Source organism: Nyctereutes procyonoides, unplaced genomic scaffold, assembly GCF_905146905.1.
Source record: "Nyctereutes procyonoides isolate TBG_1078 unplaced genomic scaffold, NYPRO_anot_genome, whole genome shotgun sequence".
Lineage (NCBI taxonomy): Eukaryota > Metazoa > Chordata > Mammalia > Carnivora > Canidae > Nyctereutes > Nyctereutes procyonoides.
The window spans coordinates 19,676,213-19,697,070 of NW_026575040.1; the positions used below are offsets into that span (position 1 = coordinate 19,676,213).

Consider the following 20,858-nt stretch of genomic DNA (forward strand, 5'->3'; position numbering starts at 1 on the left):
TGAACCCTTGACAAAATTGGATAAGGTACACAGGAGTGGCCTGTTTGGGGGAAAAGATGATATTTTTTTTTCTTCCCAAGTCTCCTGCTCCTAAACTGTCCTCTATTTTCAAGAAGCTTGAAATTTGTTTTAATGGCTGGCAAAAGTAAAAAGTTTAAAATCCATAGGAGGCAAGTGGTTCATTGGTGCTTAAATTTCATGTAAATTCACTGTCCTTTTTTGCTTGCCTTTTTTTTTTAAAGAGATTTAATTAATTTTAGAGAGAGTAAGAGAGAGTAAGCAGGGAGAGAGGGGGAGGCAGAGAATCTGATAGACTCTTTCCAGAGCATGCAGCCCATGCCTCTGCTCTCTGGCTCTGAGATCAGAGCCCCAATGGAAACCAAGAGTCAGACACCCAATGGAATCAGGCCAGCCAGGAATTTTGAAGATGTAATTCCTGTAACTTATAAACTGAATCTAGAGGAAGCAACCTGGAGAACGATCATCAAAACGGGAGTTAAGAGATCAGGATTTTAATCACAATTCTGCCACTAATCTAAATGGCAATGGGGTTAAGTGTGTGGGTCTCCAGTTCCTCAAATGAAACTACATCACCTACAAGTTTACTTCCAGAGCTAAAGTTCTAAGTCTTAAGCAAATGTAAAATGTATCCCTGTAAATCCAAACTATCCTACAGCTGAGTTGCAGCCAAGCATTTGTCACGTGAGTCATAGGGCCATTTCTTCCCAGGTCTTAAACCATGTAGTGAACCCTACCTCTGTTTTGTTTTTTTTTTTTTTTTGTAGCCTTAGAGTTGACAAGATTTGGAGCACTACCAATAGTTAAGGCCAAGCTCCCAGTACAGGACATCTGTATGGTCAGGAAATCTCCAAAACAGGAACACCAAATGATGTTCTGACAGCCTCCATCAGAACAAAAGTCAGGGCTGCTTTGGCCTGGGGACTTTGCACTCCCTTCCTCCCTCCTTCCTTTTTTTTTTTTTTTTTTTTAAGATTTTATTTATTTATTTATTGATGAGAGGCAGAGACATAGGCAGAGGGAGAAGCAGGCTCCTCACACTCCTCACTCGATTCCCTGACCTGGGATCATGCCCTGAGACCAAGGCAGGTGCTCAACCTCCACCGCTGAGCCACCCAGGTGTCCCTTTTATACTTTCTTTACCATAACTAACTTCCTTCCTTCCTCCTCCCCTCCCTCCTCCCTCCTTCCTTCCCTCCCTCCCACTCCCTCCTCCTCCCACCTTCCTTCCTTCCTTCCTTCCTTCCCTTCCTTCCTCCTTCCTCCTCCCTCCTCCTTCCTCCCTCCTTCCCACTTCCTTCCTTCCTTCCCTCCTCCTTCCTTCCTTCCTTCCTTCCTTCCTTCCTTCCTTCCTTCCTTCCTTCCTTCCTTCCTTCCTTCCTTCCTTCTTCCTTTCCTTTCCCTTCCCTCTCTTTTTCTTTTTTTTTTTTTTTCGCATTCTCAGACGCAAGCCTCCTTTCTTAAAACGAAGCCCTATTTCTTCGGTGATTCACTCAGGCCAGGGGAAGCGACAAGGGCCAAAGAAGTCCTCTGGGCCGGCGCAGGTGGCCGGGGCAGGCACGAGGCGAGCTCGCGAGGGGGTTGCGGGGGCGCGCCCGGGGCACGCTGGGAAGGCCGGGCGCCGCGGCCTGACCCGGAAGAGCTGGCGCGTGGTAACCCCGGCTTCCCTGGCAACCGAGCGGGTGCCTGCCCTACCCATCCGCATCCTCTGGGACGGCCACCGCCCGGGATGCCGCTGCTCGTTAGCGATTACAACTGGCAGCAGACGAAGACTGCGGTGTTTATCTCCGTGCCTCTGCGAGGCGTCTGCGTCAGGGACGCCGACGTGTTCTGCACGGAAAACTATCTGAAGGTAGGAGCTGCAGTTGGCCCGCCGCGTCCCGCGTTCGCGGTCCGCAGCCTCTGAGCGCTGCTGTGTGCGTGCCTCGGCACAGGCGCGGCCTTGCAGATAGATAAGCGTCCTAAAATTTAGTTCTTTTTTTTTTTTTAAACTGAATCCCATGAGGTGATATCTCATCTTTAGACAGATGTCATCAGACCAGAGATTATTTTATCCACAATTTCCTCATATGCCTTGTGTATCTTCCGCGACCTCGAGTAAATTTATAACAGGCATTAAAAAAAGAAAATGATTTTGGCCTCTCTCATTTTTTTTTTTTTTGAAGCCTGTGTCTCTATTTTCTGTAACTAAATTAACCTCTGTTTACCCTTTTCTGAATAGGTCAACTTTTCTCCATTTTTATTTGAAGTGTTTCTCTACGCGCCCATAGACGATGAAAACAGCAAAGCCAAGATTGGGAATGACACTATTGTATTCACCTTATATAAAAAAGAAGCGGCCATGTGGGAGACCCTTTCTGTGTCAGGTGGTAAGTTTTTTTATTAAAAGATGTTCATCTGGTTGTGTTTTTTTATATTTTATACCTTAAAAATTTTTTCCAAAACAATTGTTTCTCTTCTAGAAGAAAAAATAGGAATGTGAGCATGATTTAAATAACATAGTGCTTCAGCTACCACTTAAATAACTTAAAGATTGAATAGTTCAAAAGTTAGAGCACATTTATAATACTTCTCAAACGTGGCCTTGTATCTTCAGAGGATAAAGCCTCTAGGTATGGTCTTTATTGAGCACTTATTTTGTATTAGGTAATCCTCAGAACAACCTATTACTTAGATTACCCCCCACTACCCCATTGTTGTTTTTTTTTTTAAGGTGAGGCTACTGAGGCACAGAAGGGTTGAATAATTGGCACAGGTCACACAACTACTAAGGGGCAGACTGGAACTGGAGCTTTAGTGGTTTGACTCTAGAGCAGTGGTTCTTAAACCTGGCTACATATATGAATCACCTACATAACTTTTATTTTTATTTTATTTTATTTTAAAATTTTATTTATTAATTCATGAGAGATAGAGAGAGACACAGGCAGAGGGAGAAGCAGGCTCCATGCAGGGAACCTGATGCAGGACTTGATACCGGGACCCCAGGATCATGCCCTGGGCCTGAAGGCAGGCGCCAAACCGCTGAGCCACCCAGGGATCCCCCATAACTTTTAAATAAGACAGGTCTGAAACTTACCCTAGACCAATCGAGTCAGTTTCTGTGAGTGGGCAAAGCTTTCCAGGGATGTGCAAAGCTGATATCCCTGTACTCTGTACTCTTAATAAGTACTCTATTGGCTCTGTGGGTCAGTAATTGCCCTCTATTGCTTTACCTCTATTTTCTTCTCCCTGTTCTAGTTGTCATATCTTCTAGGGATTTATACCTATGGCCTAAAATTTCTCTTAGGCCTCTGGCATTGAGTCTTGAGTAGGAACTACTGAGAATGGGAAGATTGCAGTCATTCTTTTTGTTTTTAAGTAATCTCTACACCCAACAGGGGCTTGAACTCATGACACCGAGATCAAGAGTCACATACTCTTCTGACTGAGCTAGCTAGGCATCCTGCAGTCACAGTCATTCTTTATATTAATTATTTCTTGATATCTTGCAGTGGAATTTAATTTTGGAATCCCCAAGACCAGGTAGAATTTTTCTCTAAAGTGAAAAAATGATTTAGCGCCATTTTCAGCCCAGGGCCTGATCCTGGAGACTTAGGATGGAGTCCCACATCAGGCATGGAGCCTGCTTCTCCCTCAGCCTGTGTCTCTGCCTCTCTCTATCTCTCTCTTTCTCTCTGTTCTCATGAATAAATAAATTAAATATTTTAAGTCTAGTATTCAGCTCAGGAAGTACTGGTTAAGGTAGATTACCATAGCCAGACTACTTTAGCTCTTTAATCAGTTCCAGACTAACTTAAGAGTTTTTCAAAACCAAATTCTTGCTGTCCTACTCACTCCTTCCTTTGTGATTCAGTAAGTCTGAGATGGGGACTAGGACTATGTCATGATACTTACCCAGGGTGTTCTGACTTTTTACCTAAGATTTAAATGTAAACACTTTAATTTATTTCAACTCTTATTGATAAACTTAAATTTTAAAGTAAGACGGGTCCAGAACCATCATCTACTATAATGGCTTATTTTAAGATAAACAGATTGGGAGTGGTGGGACCCCAGGTGATTCTGATGACTGACCAGGCTTGAGAACCACTGACTTAAATGTGTGTGTGTGTGTATGTGTGTGTGTGTGTGTGTGTGTGTATGTATCTGTATCTGTCTCCAGGAAACATTTAGTCTGCCAACATTTTAGGATATAAAAAAAAAAAATCATCAGAGAACCTGTTACTTTTCCTTACATGACAGTTTCTTCTATGTCAAATTTCCTTCTTAACCTCTTTGGCCATCTTTTCCAGGAGTGGGAATGGTATTTTTGTTCTTAATCATGATCTCCCTCTCTGGTTTATACATCTGCTTTCAATGCATACCTGCTTGATTCTTCTCTCATGGTAATATGATCATCCTTTCCAAATTTTGACCACTTAAACCAAGATGTAACAATTTTTTTCTGTAGAGGACCAGATAGTATTTTGAATATTATGAGCCACGTGGTCATAATTACTTAGTTCTGCTATGGTAGCACAAAAGTAGCCAATAAACAATACATATTTATCGATACCAAAATTTGAATTTTATCTAATTTTTATGTCACAAGATATTATTTTGATTTTTCAACTATTTAAAAATGTAAAAAATTATTCTTAGCTTGTGTGCTTGAGGAAAACAGGCAGCAGGTTATATTTGGCTAAAGTTTGCCAACCTCTGATTTAGACTAAAACAGCCTTAAAACTAGCTTATGTAATAAGTATTGAACATTGATTTTACTTTAAAAACCAGGCTTGAGATTCCTTTAGAAATCAAACTCAGTTACACGTGCAATTCAGTGAAATTATTTAACAATATTATTTTTCATGTACAGTATGTGGAACTCTAGTCTATATACCTAGGCGTCCTCATTTTTCAAAACATATTTGCTTAATTTTTTTCCTGAAATTTTTTCTTGATATACTTTTCATTTCTTTTAGATGTGAAAGTAGGTTCTTTTAGTTATCTTTGCCCCTGAAGCTGGTCCAATTGTCTGCTACTTTGTTATTAAACAGGATGAGGGCTGGGAAAGGCTTCAGACTTAATTCCAGTCTTAAGTCCTAGCCAAGATTTTTGAATGAGTAAAAATTCCATGCTTTTTTTTTCTTTTTAAGACAATTTCTTTGAAAATTAAAAATCCATACTTTTTAACTGCTAACTGAAATTTAGCATTCTCAACAACAGTTACCAACAAATATCACAAGTACATTTATATCACAAGTACATTTATCTTTTATACTCACTACTTTGATATTATAGTATTTATTATACTTGTTGCTATATATTATTTAATGCATTAATGAAGAAGTATATATATATTTGTGTGATATTGTAGATCACAAAAAAAAACTCATCTCTTCTAGGAGACTTCATAGTGATGACTTATTATGATTCAGTTTATAAGCAAATAGCTCTGGTTGCTTGACAGAGAAGGAGAAGGATAAATATAGACTCTTTCCCTCCATACTGTGCCCTCCCCCTCTCATTTCACTACTTGCTCTCTCCCTTCTATGGCCCTCACCTTGTCCTAATCATCCCTTATTCATCCTCTCTCTTGTTCCTACTTTTTCTCATTCATGTTTTCTCTCTTTCTCTCTCATTCTCTCCCTCTGTAGTAATTAATTGCTGTTATAATTGCTTGCTTACTTTTTAATGTTAGCTTCTTGGCCAGTTTAATATTGAGAAAGGTTTTCATTTCTCCATGTGAAGTTGGGTACCCCCCCCCCCACAGTCTCATCCTGCATCAGTATGTTAAGCAGTCTTCTTGTAAGTCAAACATTCATCAAAATCCTAACTTAGTGATATTTCTTATTTTAGTTGACAAAGAGATGATGCAAAGAATAAGGGAGAAATCTATTTTACAAGCACAAAAAAGAGCAAAAGAAGCTACGGAAGCAAAAGCTACAGCAAGACGAGAAGATCAAAAATATGCACTAAATGTTATGATGAAGGTAAATAGCAGATTGATAGGAAAGTCCTCTAATTAAAGAGATAATAGTAAACTGTGTAGGATAATTTATTCCAACCACTGTACTTCTTCACCTCTTTATTCAGACTTTGGTTATAGGACTTACTGTGTTAGAGAGGCTATCTACTACTTACATGTGTGAAAATCTGATGAAAATGAAGAGCATAAAGGTTGAACAATAGATTGTTTTAGGGAGAATGTTCTGTTTCCAAGGGAGTAAAAATATTATAATTTTCTATGGTAAAAGTGTTTTACTTCTTTTTAAATTTTGTAATAATGGACATTATTTAAAATAAGATCCTAGCTAAACACTAGATATTGATATTAATATCTTTCTAATTGTTGAGGCTTCCAAGTTAAAGCTTTTTTAAAGAAAGATTTATTTATTTATTTTAGAGAGAGAGAGAGAGAGCAGACAAGCAAGGGGAGGGACAGAAGCAGGAGAGAATCACAAGCAGGCTCTTACTCCCCGCTGAGCTTGGAGCCTAATGTGGGGCTTGATCTCACACTTGAGCCAGAATCAGGAGTTGGCCACTTAACCAGCTGAGCCACCTCAAGTTAAAGCTTTAATCAGCAATATATTTTTTGAGGATAATTCACTTACCAAGCAATTCACCTATGTAAAGTTTACAATTCATTAGTTTATAGTATTTAGAGATGTGCGTCCATTACAATATTGGGGGATATTTTCATCACGCCAAAAAGAAACCATGTGCCCTTTAAGAGTCACTCCATTTCTCCCGTTCACTCCAGCCCCAGGCAACCATTAATCCCACTTTTTTTCTTTATAGATTTACCTATTCTGATTAATTTTTACAAGTAATTTCTTATCTCATATTCTCATTTTGACATATTGAAATGATTAAAGAATCTATAACTGACATTTCCTCAAGAGCTCAGTGTTCATTTTGCAATTAACTTTATTCGATTAATTTGAATTTAAAAGATTAGGGTTTAAGTAATAAAGAGGACTTGACTCATCCAGCGGGAAAAGTTCAGAGATAAAGCAGTGATCAGATATAGTTAAGACAAGGCTCTGATTCCATGTCTCTGCATCATCCTTTAGCACTGCCTTTTCTTTGTGTCTGCTCATCCTTAGGTTGATAGTGAGATGATCCACGTCTGCATATAACAAGGCCCAGTGGAAGACAGGCTCCCTTGTAAGCCCCACAAAACAATTGCTTTAGATGTTGTAAAATGATACTAAAATTTGAACACATTGCAACACATATTCAAGTGAATCTTGAAGTCTTTGTTGCTTACCACTTGGTTTATAGCATCAGCTTTTTGGTGTCTTTGTGCTGATCTATCATTCGTTCATTTTAGAGTCATTTGTTGAATACTGTGAAAGGTGTTGCTATGAGTTGAACAAGTCAGTCTTCACTTTCAGTTTACTCATGATATACAGAAGATGACAGACAAGAAAAAAGAGATTACATCATAGGATGCCTGAGAAGTCATGGGAGGATAAAAAGAGAACACTGACAAAAGACTGGTATCTCAGTCTGAGAGTATAGGCAGGAAATATGAGGCAGTGTTGTTTATGCTGAGTATTGGAGAATGAGTCACAGGTATCTGAGGAATAAATGGAAAAATTACAGACCGCTTGGATAAATCCATGACAGAACATGGCCCAATGAGGCAAGATTTGTTGGTGAGAAATAAAATCTTAATATTTTGAAAATTTTTCTGAAGGTAATAGGAACTCTCTAGGGATTTTTCAGCAAGACTATCAAATTAATTGGGTTTGTATGTTGCAAAAGCTCATTCTGGCTAATGAGCATGAAGTGGTTGCCAGGGTGGAGGCAGAGCTTTTGTATTGTAAGATGGAAAGAACCTGAGTGTATTTATATATTGAAGGAAGCTAGTAAAGAGGGAGAAGTTGATAATACAACCAAGGGAGGGGATTGATGGTGATGGAACAGGGTGGGATGAAGGTTGGAACAGCTGAAAAAAATTAGTCTTAGCTAAGAGTGGGATATTTTATCTTTGGACACTAGAGGGCAGGAATAATGAATAACAGGATTTGGAAAATTCTTAAGGACACATAGTTAAAAGAAGCCTTTGTTTTCAGGATGAAGGAAGCAAGAGGGAAAGACTGAGATGAAGGTATAGGTTTTGAAGTGATTAATGAAAGTTTGAAATATTGATGCCAGGCTAATCATCTGAAGCAGGCTCTCTTTGACAATTTTCACTGCTATGGCCTGCTTTTTCTCTTCTTTCCTGTTTTAGAGATTGCCCTCTTCTGAGTTTTCTTTTTGTTTTCTTCTTCAGGGGAAGTACTACTTCACTTTTGCCCTCTAAGCTTTTAATCTAGGTAAATTGAATTTGAAGTGCTTTCTTCTACTGTCATTTTCCTGAAGTTGAAATCAGAAATCTCAAAGTATGAAACAACTTTGCCTACTCATGCAGATGAGGTATGAATTGCTTTCTGTAATTGTCTGGGTTTTACTATAGGGCCTTAAAATGTTATCAGTGAACCAGATGCCCTGTTTATTGGAAATGTGTACAATGTACAAAAACACCACAAGGAACTGCTTGGCTCTTTTTTATTCTATTTTTTAATGTAATGGTCATATTGCTAGCATTTTTTGTGTCTCCCAGCCCCCCCCCTTTTTTTTCTGTGTCTTCTTCCCTTTCAGTGTACCTCAGCACCTTGTTGACCCTATTGATTCTCTCACAATCCTGATTCTTGGTTTTACACATTTAGCATTTTCCCTATAAACCATTCTTAGGACTCTGTGGTTTTGGTATCTCCTGTTCTTTTTTTTTTAAATATTTTATTTATTTATTCATGAGATACACAGAGAGAGGGAGAGAGAGGCAGAGACACAGGCAGAGGGAGAAACAGGCTCCATGCAGAGAGCCCGACATCGGACTCTATCCCAGGTCTCCAGGATCATGCCCTGGGCTGAAGGCAGATGCTGAACCGCTGAGCCACCCAGGGATCCCCAGCATCTCCTGTTCTAACTTTTTTGATCTACTCTTTATATGTGAAATCTTCATTCTCTTACCTTGTTTGTTATTAACAGTTATTAGCATCATAAGCCACTTAATTATGCTGTTAGTATACCCAGTCTTTGTATCACTGTTCCTTTTGAATTTTACTTTTCTTCTTTATTAGCTTTGATATTTCTTATTGAGAAGTTTTACAGACCAAATACACTTTTTTTGTTTGTTATTCCTTCAAAGTGCTGTCATGGTGGCTTTTAAGTATTTTGTTTTTTAGTTTTATTGAGGGGTAATTGGCATAAATTGTAATATATTTAAAGTGTATAATGTGAACATTTGATATACATATATTTTGTTAAAGGAATCCCATAGTTAAGTTAATTAATACATATGTCACTTCATATAGTTACCCTTACATTAGATCTCACCACTTTTAGCTAAAAATTTGTACCCTGTTACAACTTCTTCCCCTTTACCCTGCCTCCTAGCCCCTAGCTACCACCATTCTGTTCTTTGTTTCTATGAGTTCAACTTAAAAAAGAAATTCTAGGGGAGCTGGGTTGCTCAGTGGTTTGGCGCTGCTTTCAGCCCAGGGCATGATCCATGTCGGGCTCCCTGCATGGAGCCTGCTTCTCCCTCTGCCTGTGTCTCTGCCTCTCTCAGTCCTTCTCTGTGTCTCTCATGAATAAATGAATAAAATCTTTTTTAAAAAAAGAAATTCTACATGTGATACCATGTTGTATTTCATATAAACCATGCATATGTTATATAAAGTATATACATAGTATATATAGGTGTATGTATACATAATGAACATAATGACTGTATGTGTGTGTGTATACATATATATCACATTTTCTTTAACCATTCACCCATCAATGAACACTTAAAATTGTTTCTGTAGAGATGCCTGGGTGGCTCAGTCAGTTAAGCATCTGATTTCTGCTCAGACCGTGATCTTGGGGTCCTGGGATTGAGCCTTGAATTGGGATCCCTCTCCCTCTGTCCCTCCCCCCTCAAATAAATAAAATCTTCTAAAAAATATATATATTTTATTTTTTATTTAAATTCAATTAGCCTACATATAGTAGTTTCCAATGTAATGTTCAATAATTCATCAGTTTTGTCTAACACCCAGTGCTCATCTCATCATGTGCCCTCCTTAATGCCCATCACCCAATTACCCTATCCCCCTATCCACCTCCCCTCCATCAACCCTCATTTTGTTTCCTATAGTTAAGAGTCTTTCATGGTTTTTCTCCCTCTCTGATGACATTCAGTTTTCCTTCCCTTACCCTATGATCCTCTATGCTGTTTCTTATATCTCACATATGAGTGAAACCATATGATAACTGTCTTTCTCTGACTGACTTATTTCACTCAGCGTAATACCCTCCCTCTTCCTCTGCCCCTCTCCTCTCTCAAATAAATAAATAAAATCTTTTTTAAAAAGTTTGCTTCTCTATCTTGCTATCATGAATAATACTACAGTGAACATGGTATGATAGTATAGACATTTCTTGGAGATAGTGGGTTTTTTTTCGAATATATACACTTACTTGTCATTTATATATCTTCTTTGGAATATGACTAGACAGATCCTTGATCCATTTAAATGTTTTTATTTATTTTCTTGCTACTGAATTATATGAATTTTTCTATATTTTGCATATCAACCCCTTACTGGCTAGTGGCTTGCAGATATTTTTCCCATTCCGTACATTATCTTTTCATTTGTTGATGTTTTCTTTGCTGTGCAGAAGCTCTTAAGATGTTGTTTCACCTTTTTTCTTTTGTTGCCTTTCCTTTAGTGTCAAGACTAAAAAATCATTGCCAAATGAATATCAAGGAACTTACCATCTATGTTTTCTTATAGAAGTTTTAGGTTTCAGATCTTACATTCAAGTCTTTAATCCATTTTGAGTTTGTTTTTGTAATGGTGTAAGGCAGGGATCCAGTTTCATTCTTCTGTATGTGAATATTCATTTTTTTCTAGCACCATTTATTAGACAGACTATCCTTTCATCATTGTACATTTTTGGTGCTTTTGTCAAAAATTAATTGATCATACATGCACAGGTTTATTTCTGGGCTCACATGCACAGGTTTGTTTATTTCTGGGCTCTCTAGTATGTTTCATTGATCTGTGTGTCTGTTTTCATGGCAATACCATACTGTTTTAATTACTATAGCTTTGTAATATATTATGAAATCAGAAAATATGATACCTCCAGCTTTGTTTTTCTTGCTCAAGATTCCTTTAACTAGTTACAATCTGTTTTTGGTTCCATACAAATTTTAGGATTGTTTTTTTTCTATTTCTGTGAAAAATGACATTAGAATTTTGATAGGGGTTGCATTGACTCTGTAGATCACTATGGGTAGTATGGACATTTTAACAATATTACTTCTTCCAATCCGTCAACATGGAATATTTTTACATTTATTTGTGTCTTCTTCAATTTCTTTCAGCAATGTTTTATAGTTTTTAGAGTACAGGTCATTCATTTCTTTGGTTAAATTTGTTCCTAAGTATTTTATTTTTTGATGCTATTGTAAATCAGATTTTCTTCTTAATTTTTCTTTCTGATAGTTTGTTATTAAAAACTATCAGAATTAGATATTTGTTTGTTATTATTAGAAACTAGTAGAAATGCAACTGATTTTTTTATATTGATTTTGTGTCCTGAAACTTTACTGGATTTATTAGTCCTAACAGGATTTTTTTTTCCTTTTGAGTCTTTAGAGTTTTCTATGTATGTCACTTGCAAATACAGATGCTTTTATGTCTTCCTTTTCAATCTGCATGACTTTTATTTCCTTCTCATGCTGAATTGTTCTAGCTTAGACTTTAGTACTGTGTTGAGTGGAGATGGTGAGAGTGCGTATTCTTGTCTTGTTCCTGATCATAGAGGAAAAGCTTTTAGCTTCTCACCATTGATTATGATGTTAGCTATGGGTTTGTCATATATGGCCATTATTATGTTGAGATATGTTCCATATAGACCTAATTTGTTGAGAGTTTTTTTTTTAATGGAAGGATGTTGAATTTTGTTAAGTGCTTTTTCTATATTGATTGAAGTGATCATATGATTTTAACCCTTCATTTTTTGAGATTGGTATATGACATTGATTGATTTGCATATATTCGAACCATCCTACATCCAGGGGATGAATCGCATTTGATCATGGTGTATAATCCTTTCAATCAATGTACTGTTGAATTCAATTTGCAAATATTTTGTTGAGAATTTTTACATGTATATTCATCAGGGATATTGGCCTATTGTATTTTTTTCTTGTAGTGTCCTTATTTGACTTTGGCACCAAGGTAGTGCTGGCCTCATAAAATGAATCTGGGAGTGTTCCCCACTCTTTAGTGTTGGAAGATTTTTAAAAAATGATACGTATTAGTTCTTTCTTAAATATTTGGTGGAATTTACCAGTGAAGCCATCTCATTCTGGACTTCTCTTTGTTGGGAGGTTTTTTACGACTGATTCACTCTCCACTTATAATTGGTCTGTTTAGATTTTCTCTTCATCATTCAGTTTTTGTAGCTTGTACATTTCTACAAATTTATCCATTTCTTTTGGGTTTTCTAATTTGTTATATCATATTCTTGGTGGTTTCTTCTGATCCTTAATATTTCTCTGTTATCAGTTGTGATGTCTCCTCTTTTATTTCTGATTTTGCTTTTTGAGTCTCCTCTTTCCTTAGTCTAGCTTAAGAATTGTCAATTTTATTTATCTTTTCAAAGAAGCAGCTCTTAGTTTCACTGATCTTTTCTGTTGTCATTCTTGTCCTACTTCACTTATTTCAGCTTTGATTTTTATTATTTTTTTCCTTCTCCTAATTTTGGGTTTAATCCACTTTTTCTAGTTCCTTAACATATAAAGTTAGGTTATTTATTTGAGATCCTTTTTTTTTCTTAAGGTAGAGGTTTATCAATATAAAGTTCCCTTTTATAAATTGTTTTTCCTTCATCACATAAGTTTTGGTATTTTGTGTTTTCATTTTCATTCGTTTCAATATACGTTTTGATTTCCCTTTTATTTTCTTCTCTGACCCATTCGTTATTCAGGAGAATGTTGTTTAATCTCCATATATTTGTGGATTTTCATTTTCCTCATTGCTGATTTCTACTTTTATGGCATTGTGGTCAGAAAAGATGCTTGAGATGATGAATAGTCTTAACATTTTAAAGACTTTTTGGTCTAACATATAATCTCTTTTGGATAGTAGCCATCTTAGTAGGTGTGAGATGTCATTTCATTGTGGCTTTGATTTGCTCCTCAATGCTATTTTAATTTGAAATGTATCTTTGAAACCCACCTGTTACCTTCATTATTATCTCTGAGATTAAAACCTAAGCTGAAACCAAGAGTCAGATGCTTTATTGACTGTGCCACCCAGGTGCCCCATTTTTCCTACATTTAATTTCTTTTTGCTCTAATAGGAATGTACTAATTTTATGTGTAAATCTAACAAATTTCTAAGCATGTGAGAAATTAACTTTACTCATTAATGTGGTAACATTAGAAAAGGCAGTATTATCTAAAACTGCCTTTCTTATATATGCATTTTGTCAATTATGCTGACCTACTTCCTTTTTGTCTAAGTATATTGCAGGTTCACAGCATTTGTATAGAAGTAGACTTTTAGCAATCCTACATATGTCCACTTTTACTTCAAGCTTTTTCATCTTTTCCAGAGGCATGGTTAAAATTAATTAATTAATTAATTCTACCCATTAGGGTATTTGTTGGCTTTCAAAAGAACAGAGTGTAGAAGAAGAAATACTTTTATTTAGAGAAAAATTGAAAGAACTGAAGTTGTTGAATGGTTCCTGTCTTCTCAACAGCAAAATTGGTTGAGATGGAAGTAGCAGAATGCAATTAGGCATCTCTAAAAAGGAAATTGCAAAAGTCAATTATCAGAGACAAATAAAATTATTACTGAGAACCAAGGATGAGATAAAGGGCAGGATACAAAAATATATTAACTCATTTTCAGTAGTCCAAACCTGGTTTGAGAAGCAGTTTTCCTTCTCTTCCTCAATTCTGTCATTGTTTGATTTCTTGAATTTTTTTAAAGTATTTATTCTTTCTTTTTTTTTTTTTTTTAGATTTTATTTATTTATTCATGAGAGACACACACACAGAGAGAGAGAGAGAGAGAGAGAGAGGCAGAGACACAGGCAGAGGGAGAAAGAAGCAGGCTCCATGCAGGGAGCCTGACATGGGACTCAATCCGGGGTCTCCAGGATCACACCCTGGGCTGAAGGTGGCGCTAAACCGCTGAGCTACCGGGGCTGCCCTAAAGTATTTATTCTTAAGTAATCTCCATACCCAGCATGGAGCTCAGACTCACAACCTGGAAATCATGAGTCCTGTGCTCTACCGACTGAGCCAGTGAGGCACCTTTGTTCCTTGAATATGAAGGCTAGTCAAAGGAGAACTTTGTAAAATACATAACATTAAATACATCAGTGCTGTCTCTGTGTATAGTAAACTTGGGTACTGGCTTAAGGAAAATTTCTCCATCAGTAAGCTGAAACTGAATCTTTAAAAGGTACCAAACAATCATGACAGGGTTGTGAAATTATATAGTGTAAAAACAGATTTTTCTACTACATAATAACTTCCATTGAAGGAGAGAGAGAACCAACTAGCGTAATGAGAGTTTGCTTTTATCCTTGTGTACATGTGTAGTTTCCAAGTTACTTATAAATTCTTAGGCTTTTATAGTAAGTTCAGATGTCAATTTAATGAATTAAATTTAAAGGGACAATAACTGGGCAGCCTGGGTGGCTCAGCGGTTTAGCACCGCCTTCAGCCCAGGGTGTGATCCTGGAAACCCGGGATCAAGTCCCATGTCAGGCTCTCTGCATGGAGTCTGTTTCTCCCTTTGCCTGTGTCTGTGCCTCTCTCTCTGTGTCTCTCATGAATAAATAATAAAAAAATAAAATAAATAAATAAAGGGAGAATAACCTATGTCCAGATTTGTTGGAAAGCTGAACAAATTCCTCTCAGTAATTCATGAGTTTTATTTTTGGTTTGTGAATTAATTAGCCATTGGCTCTCCTTATAGCTCTTACTGTTTTCTTTGGGCCCCTTTCACCTATTTTGAAAATCTGCCAAAGGGAAAAGAGAAGTGTCTTAGTTGGCTCAGGCTATCATAACAAAAAATGACAGAGTAAGTGGCTTAAGTGACAGAAATTTATTTCCTCAGTTCTGGAGGCTGGGAAGGCCAAGATCTAGGTGTGGGCCAATTCACTTTCTCATGAGGACTCTTTTTCTGACTTACAGATGACTGCCTACACACTGCATTCTTACAAAGTGGAGAGAGAGAGAGAGAGAGCTCTGGTTTCTATTTCTTATAAGGACACTAATGCTGTTGTATTAGGACCCCACCCTTATGGTCTCATTTAACCTTAGGCCTTATCTCCAAATATTGTGACATCTGATGGTTAGGACTTCAACATGTAGATTTGGGGACCATGATTTAGTTCACAGTGGGAAGAGAAGTAAATAAAAATCAATTTTGTTACATTTTAGCTTGGCTGTAACAGATGCTTATATCATTCTTAAACATCAGATTCTCATTTCCATAGAACACAAACAACTACATAATTTCAGAAGTTTACAACTTCCAAGAAAAATTTAAAAACTATATTTATTAAACTTTAGACTGAATTAGTATTTTAATTTTTTTTTCTTAAGGGAATTCATTGTTAGAAGTATATACAGCTACATGTGTATGATAATACTTTATGGTATTCTTACCTCGGCCACCTGGGTGCCTCAGTTGGTTAAGCATCCAACTCTTAATTTTGGCTCAGGTCATGATCTCTCAGTCATGGGCTCAGGCCTGGAGTCGGGCATTTTTGCACATTGTCTATTTTTTCCATTAGAATTCTTAACATATTAAACAGTTATTTTAAATTTCATGTCTGATCATTCTGTGTTATATCTTGAATCTGGTTCTGTTGATTATTGTCTTTCTATGTTGTGTTTTTCTTGCCTCTTGACATGTCTTGAAATTTTTTTGCTGAAAGCTAGATATGTATTAGGTGGTAGAAACTAGGTTATTAGGTTGTTGGGGTATAGATTTATTTTAATGTGGCTGCTATGTTTAATGTTAGCTGTGGCTGTAGATATGAGAGGCTTTGAAGGCCTCTAGTGCCTTTTTTTTTTTTTAACTCCTCCTTTGACTCTTGGCTTCTTCAACTGTTCCTCCTCTGAGGGAGTCTTTATTGTAAGATTCTCTTATATAATATACTCTCATTATCCTAGAACACTTTTGGTGTGGTAGTACATTATAAGGGAGGGAAAGCGTCCATAATCTTTCAATTCAATATCACTTTTTTGGGGGGCCTATATCTTGGGGCTGTGATCTTTACAAGTTTTCCCCCGGTGAGGCAGCTTTTCCCCACTGTCTCCTATTCCCTTCCTTGGCTGTAGTGCCAAGGTTTATTTTCTTCAATCCCTGACTATTAACTATTTTCTTCTTTCCTTAGGTGGGGGACAGGAAGTCTGGAGAAGACTGGAGTGGGAGAGATTCTTTTCCCCCAGCAGGGATAAGGGACTTCTGCTCTGGCGGGGTCCTTTTTTTCTGGATAGTAGGTCTTTTAGGAGAATGCTCTGGATATTTCTGTAAATTACAATGATTATTCTTCCCCTCCCTTTGCCAGAGACTCAAAAGTTATCCTATCCAGAGCTTCACCATTGTAGCCTAATGAGGTTTCTGGAGGTGAAGCCCACAAAAATATGGGGGCACTCCTTAAGACTGGGGCCTCAAAGAGTTTATCCTTCTCCTACTAGTCCACCCTTAGGCCCCAGTGTTTTGTCAAAATTACCATTTAAGTGTTCCTACTTGTTTATAGCTCTAGTTACTTTTGCTACAGGCAAGCAGATCCTTGTCTTTTTGGATACACCTTTCTCTCCAGATTTCAAGGTAGCTGTTCGCCCTGCAACTTTCTTCTCTGATGAGTCCAAGAACTCTAGTTTTCAGTTTGTCTATCTTTTTTTGTTGTTGCAAAGATTGGAGTGACAACGTCTAAGCTTTTTGCATGTCAAAGCTGAAACTAGAGCTCCTTTATAATATATATATATATATATATTCAGGTTGCTATAATACTTAAATGGTTGCTAGATGTATCTTTAAGTTATAATAATCTATTTCAGGTAAACACTGACTCAATTCCAATAAGACATAGCAAGTTTGCTCTAATACAGTACTATTATCACTATTATCTTTGGGCTGCTTTGCCATTCATGTATATATATTTGTTATAACTCAACAACACCTGTTATAATTTTACTTTAAAAATTAGCGCTTTTTAAAAAATCACAGGTTTTTAATGAAATAAAGAGGAGTAAAGGCAAAAAAGTCTGTATTATCTTTTCTTTTCTTGATTAAACAATGTAATATACTATCAGCAGTCCTCTTTTCCCCCCTCATGATTTGTTTGTTTTATAACTGGAAATATATATCTTTTAGCCCCTTTTACTCATTTCACCCAACCCAGCATTCCATCCCTGGCAACCAGCAGTTTGTTCATGGTATCTATGAGCTTAGGATTTTTTTGTTTTATTTTTTTTAATTTTTATTTATTTATGATAGTCACACACACACACACACAGAGAGAGAGAGAGAGAGAGAGAGAGAGAGAGAGAGGCAGAGACACAGGCAGAGGGAGAAGCAGGCTCCGTGCACTGGGAGCCCGACATGGGATTCCATCCCGGGTCTCCAGGATCGTGCCCTGGGCCAAAGGCAGGCGCCAAACCGCTGAGCCACCCAGGGATCCCAGATTTTTTTGTTTTAGATTCGATATATAAATGAGATCGGATGATATTTGTCTTTCTCTGTTTTGTTTCACTTAGCATAATGCCCTCAAGATCCATCCATGTTGTTGTAAATGACAGGATTTCATTCTTTTTTGTGGCTAAACAATATCCTATTGTGTTTATATTCCGAATTTTCTTTATCTGTTCATCCTTTGGTAAATATTTAGGTTGTTTCCATGTCTTGGCTACTGTAAATGATGCTGCAGTAAAGCTGGGGCAGTGCATCTATCTTTTGAATATGTGTTTTCCTTTTCTTTGGAAGTAAAGTTACTGGATCATATGGTAGTTCTACTGTTTATTTTTTGAAGAACCTCCATATGGTTTTTCATAGTGGTTGCACCAATTTACACTCCCCCCAACGGTGCACAAGAGTTCTCATTTCTCTGTATCCTCACCAACACTTGTTATTTCTTTTCTTTTTGGTTTAGCCATTCTAACAGGTGTGAGGTGAAATCTCACTGAGGTTTTGATTTGCATTTCCCTGGTAATTAGTGATGTGAGCATCTTTTCATGTACTTGTTGGCCACCTGTATGTCTTCTTTAGTAAAATGTCTATTTGGATCTTCTCTTCATTTTTTAATTGAATAGTTTGTATTTTTGGTGTTGAGTTGCATGAGTTCTTTATATATTTTGGATATTAGCCCCTTATCAGATATTTTAATTTGCAAATACTTTCTTTCATTCGGCAGGTTACCCTTTCATTTTGCTGATGGTTTCCTTTGCTATAAAAGCTTCTTAGTTTGATATCCCCATTGTTTATTTTTTTGCTTTTCTCATCTTTGCTTTTAATGTCGAATCCAAAAAACATCATCAAGACCAATTATCAAGAAATTTACTGCCTATGTTTTCTTCTAGGAGTCTTATGATTTTAGATCCTACATTCAAGTTTTTAATCCATATTGAGTTAAATTATGTGTTTGGTGTAAGATAGTGGTCCAATTTTATTCTTTTGCATGCAGATATCTAGTCTTCCCAATATCATTTGTGAAGAGATTGTCCTTTCTCCATTATATATTTTTGTTTCTTTGTCTTAAATTAATTGGCTATATATGTATCAGTTTATTTCTGGGCTCTCTATTCTATGCCATTGATCTATCTGTTTTTATGCTGATACCATACTTTTAAGTTTCAGTTACTATAGCTTTGTAAAATAGCTTGAAATCTGGGGGCTTGATGCCTCTAACTTTGTTCTTTATCAAGATTGTTTGGTTATTCAGGGTCTTAATGGTTCTGTGCAAATTTACTATTGTTTTTTTCAATTTCTGTGAAAAATGCCATTGGAATTTCAGAGATTTCATTGAATTTGTAGATTGCTTTGTGTGGTATGGACACTTTAACAATATTAATTCTTCTAATTCATGAGCATGGAATATTCCATTTATTTGTGTCTTCTCTAATTTCTTTCATTAATGCATTAATGTCTTATGGTTTTCAACATACAAGTCTCTTACCTCCTTGGTTAAATTTATTTTTAGGTATTTTATTCTTTTGATGTAATTATAAATGGGATTGCTTTCTTTTTCTTTCTGAAAGCTCATTATTAGTATACAGAAATGCAGCAGATTTTTTTTTTAACATTGATTTTATATCCTGCAACTTTACTGAATTTGTTTAACAGTTTTTTGGTGGAATCTTTAGGGTTTTCTTTTCTTTCTTTTTTTTTTTTTAAAGATTTTATTTATTCATCAGACACACACACACGTGCACGCGCGCACACACACACAGAGGCAGAGACACAGGCCAAGGGAAAAGCAGGCTCCATGCAGGGAGCCCGATATGGGACTTGATCCTGGGACTCCAGGATCATGCCCTGGGCCAAAGGCAGGCGCTAAACCACTGAGCCACCCAGGGATTCCCTCTTTAGGGTTTTCTACATATAATATCATTTCTGCTGCAAATAGTGACAGTTTTACTTCTTCCTTTCTGATTTGGATGTCTTATATTTCTTGCTTTGACTAGGGACTTCTAATACTGTATTGAATTATAAGTGGTGAAAGTTTGTATTCTTGTTTTTGTTCCTGATCTTAAAGGAAAAGCTTTTAGCTTTTCACCATTGAGTGTGATGTTAGCTGGGAGCTTGACATATATGGGGTTTCTTACACTGAGGTATGTCACCTCTGTACCCACTTTGAGAGTTTTTATCATAAATGGATGTTGAATTGTATTGTCTTTTTAAACTTCTTCTTAAATTGTGATATAATATACATTACATAAAATTTATTATTTTATTCCTTAATTGTTCAGTTCAGTGGCTTTAAATACATTAATGTTGTGCTACTTTCATCACCATCCATTACCAGAGCTTTGTTCATGTTACAAAAGTAAAACACTGTGCCCATTAAACAATAATAACTCCCCATTCCCACCTTCCCTCAGACCCCCACTTTACTTTCTGTTTCTATGATGACTACCTTATGCACCTCATGTAACTGAAATCATACCATATTTGTTCTTTCATGACTGGCTTATTTCATTTAGCATAATGTCTTCAAGTTTGTTACATAATAGCATGAGCTTGTGTCAGAATTCTCTTCCATTTTAAGGCTGAATAATGGTCTATTTATATACCACATTTTGTTATCCATTTGTATTGTTTCTTATATTTATGGACATATTTACCATTTCCCATGCTCTTCATTCTTTCTTGTGGATCTAAGTTAGTGTCTGGTGCCCGTTTCCTTTCAGCCTCAAGAACTTCCTTTAGTATATCTTGCAAGGCAGGTTTGCTAACAATGGATTTATTTAACTTGGAATATGTTTATTTCATCTTCATTTATGAAGAATGGTTTTGCTGAACATAGAATTCATAGTTTATATATTTTTTCCATCAGTATATCGAACATGGCATTTAATTGTCTTCTGTCTTCCATTGTTTCTAATTTGGAATTAGGCTTGTTTGGATTGTCATTTCCCATATATGATGAACCTTCTTTCTCTTGCTACTTTCAAGATTTTCTTCTTTGTTTGGCTTTTGTATTAACTTAGCAGTTTTCACTAAGTTTTATCTAGGTATATCTCTTTGTGTTTATCTCTTTGTATATATCTC

General features: G+C 36.6%; 1 protein-coding gene across 4 annotated transcripts in view; it reads left to right on the top strand.

Moving 5' to 3' along the window:
- The first annotated feature begins 1,723 nt into the window (after nt 1-1,723).
- Nucleotides 1,724-20,858, top strand: part of DNAAF4 (dynein axonemal assembly factor 4) — a 74,305-nt gene continuing 55,170 nt past the window's right edge. For 3 of the 4 annotated variants that reach the window (XM_055320231.1, XM_055320230.1, XM_055320229.1), the window contains exons 1-3: nt 1,724-1,870; nt 2,240-2,387; nt 5,860-5,993. In XM_055320231.1, coding sequence (XP_055176206.1) covers nt 1,748-1,870; nt 2,240-2,387; nt 5,860-5,993 — 405 coding nt within the window. In that variant the 5' untranslated portion in view covers nt 1,724-1,747. The remainder of the gene's footprint in view (nt 1,871-2,239; nt 2,388-5,859; nt 5,994-20,858) is intronic. The other variant, XM_055320232.1, reaches the window with a different exon arrangement.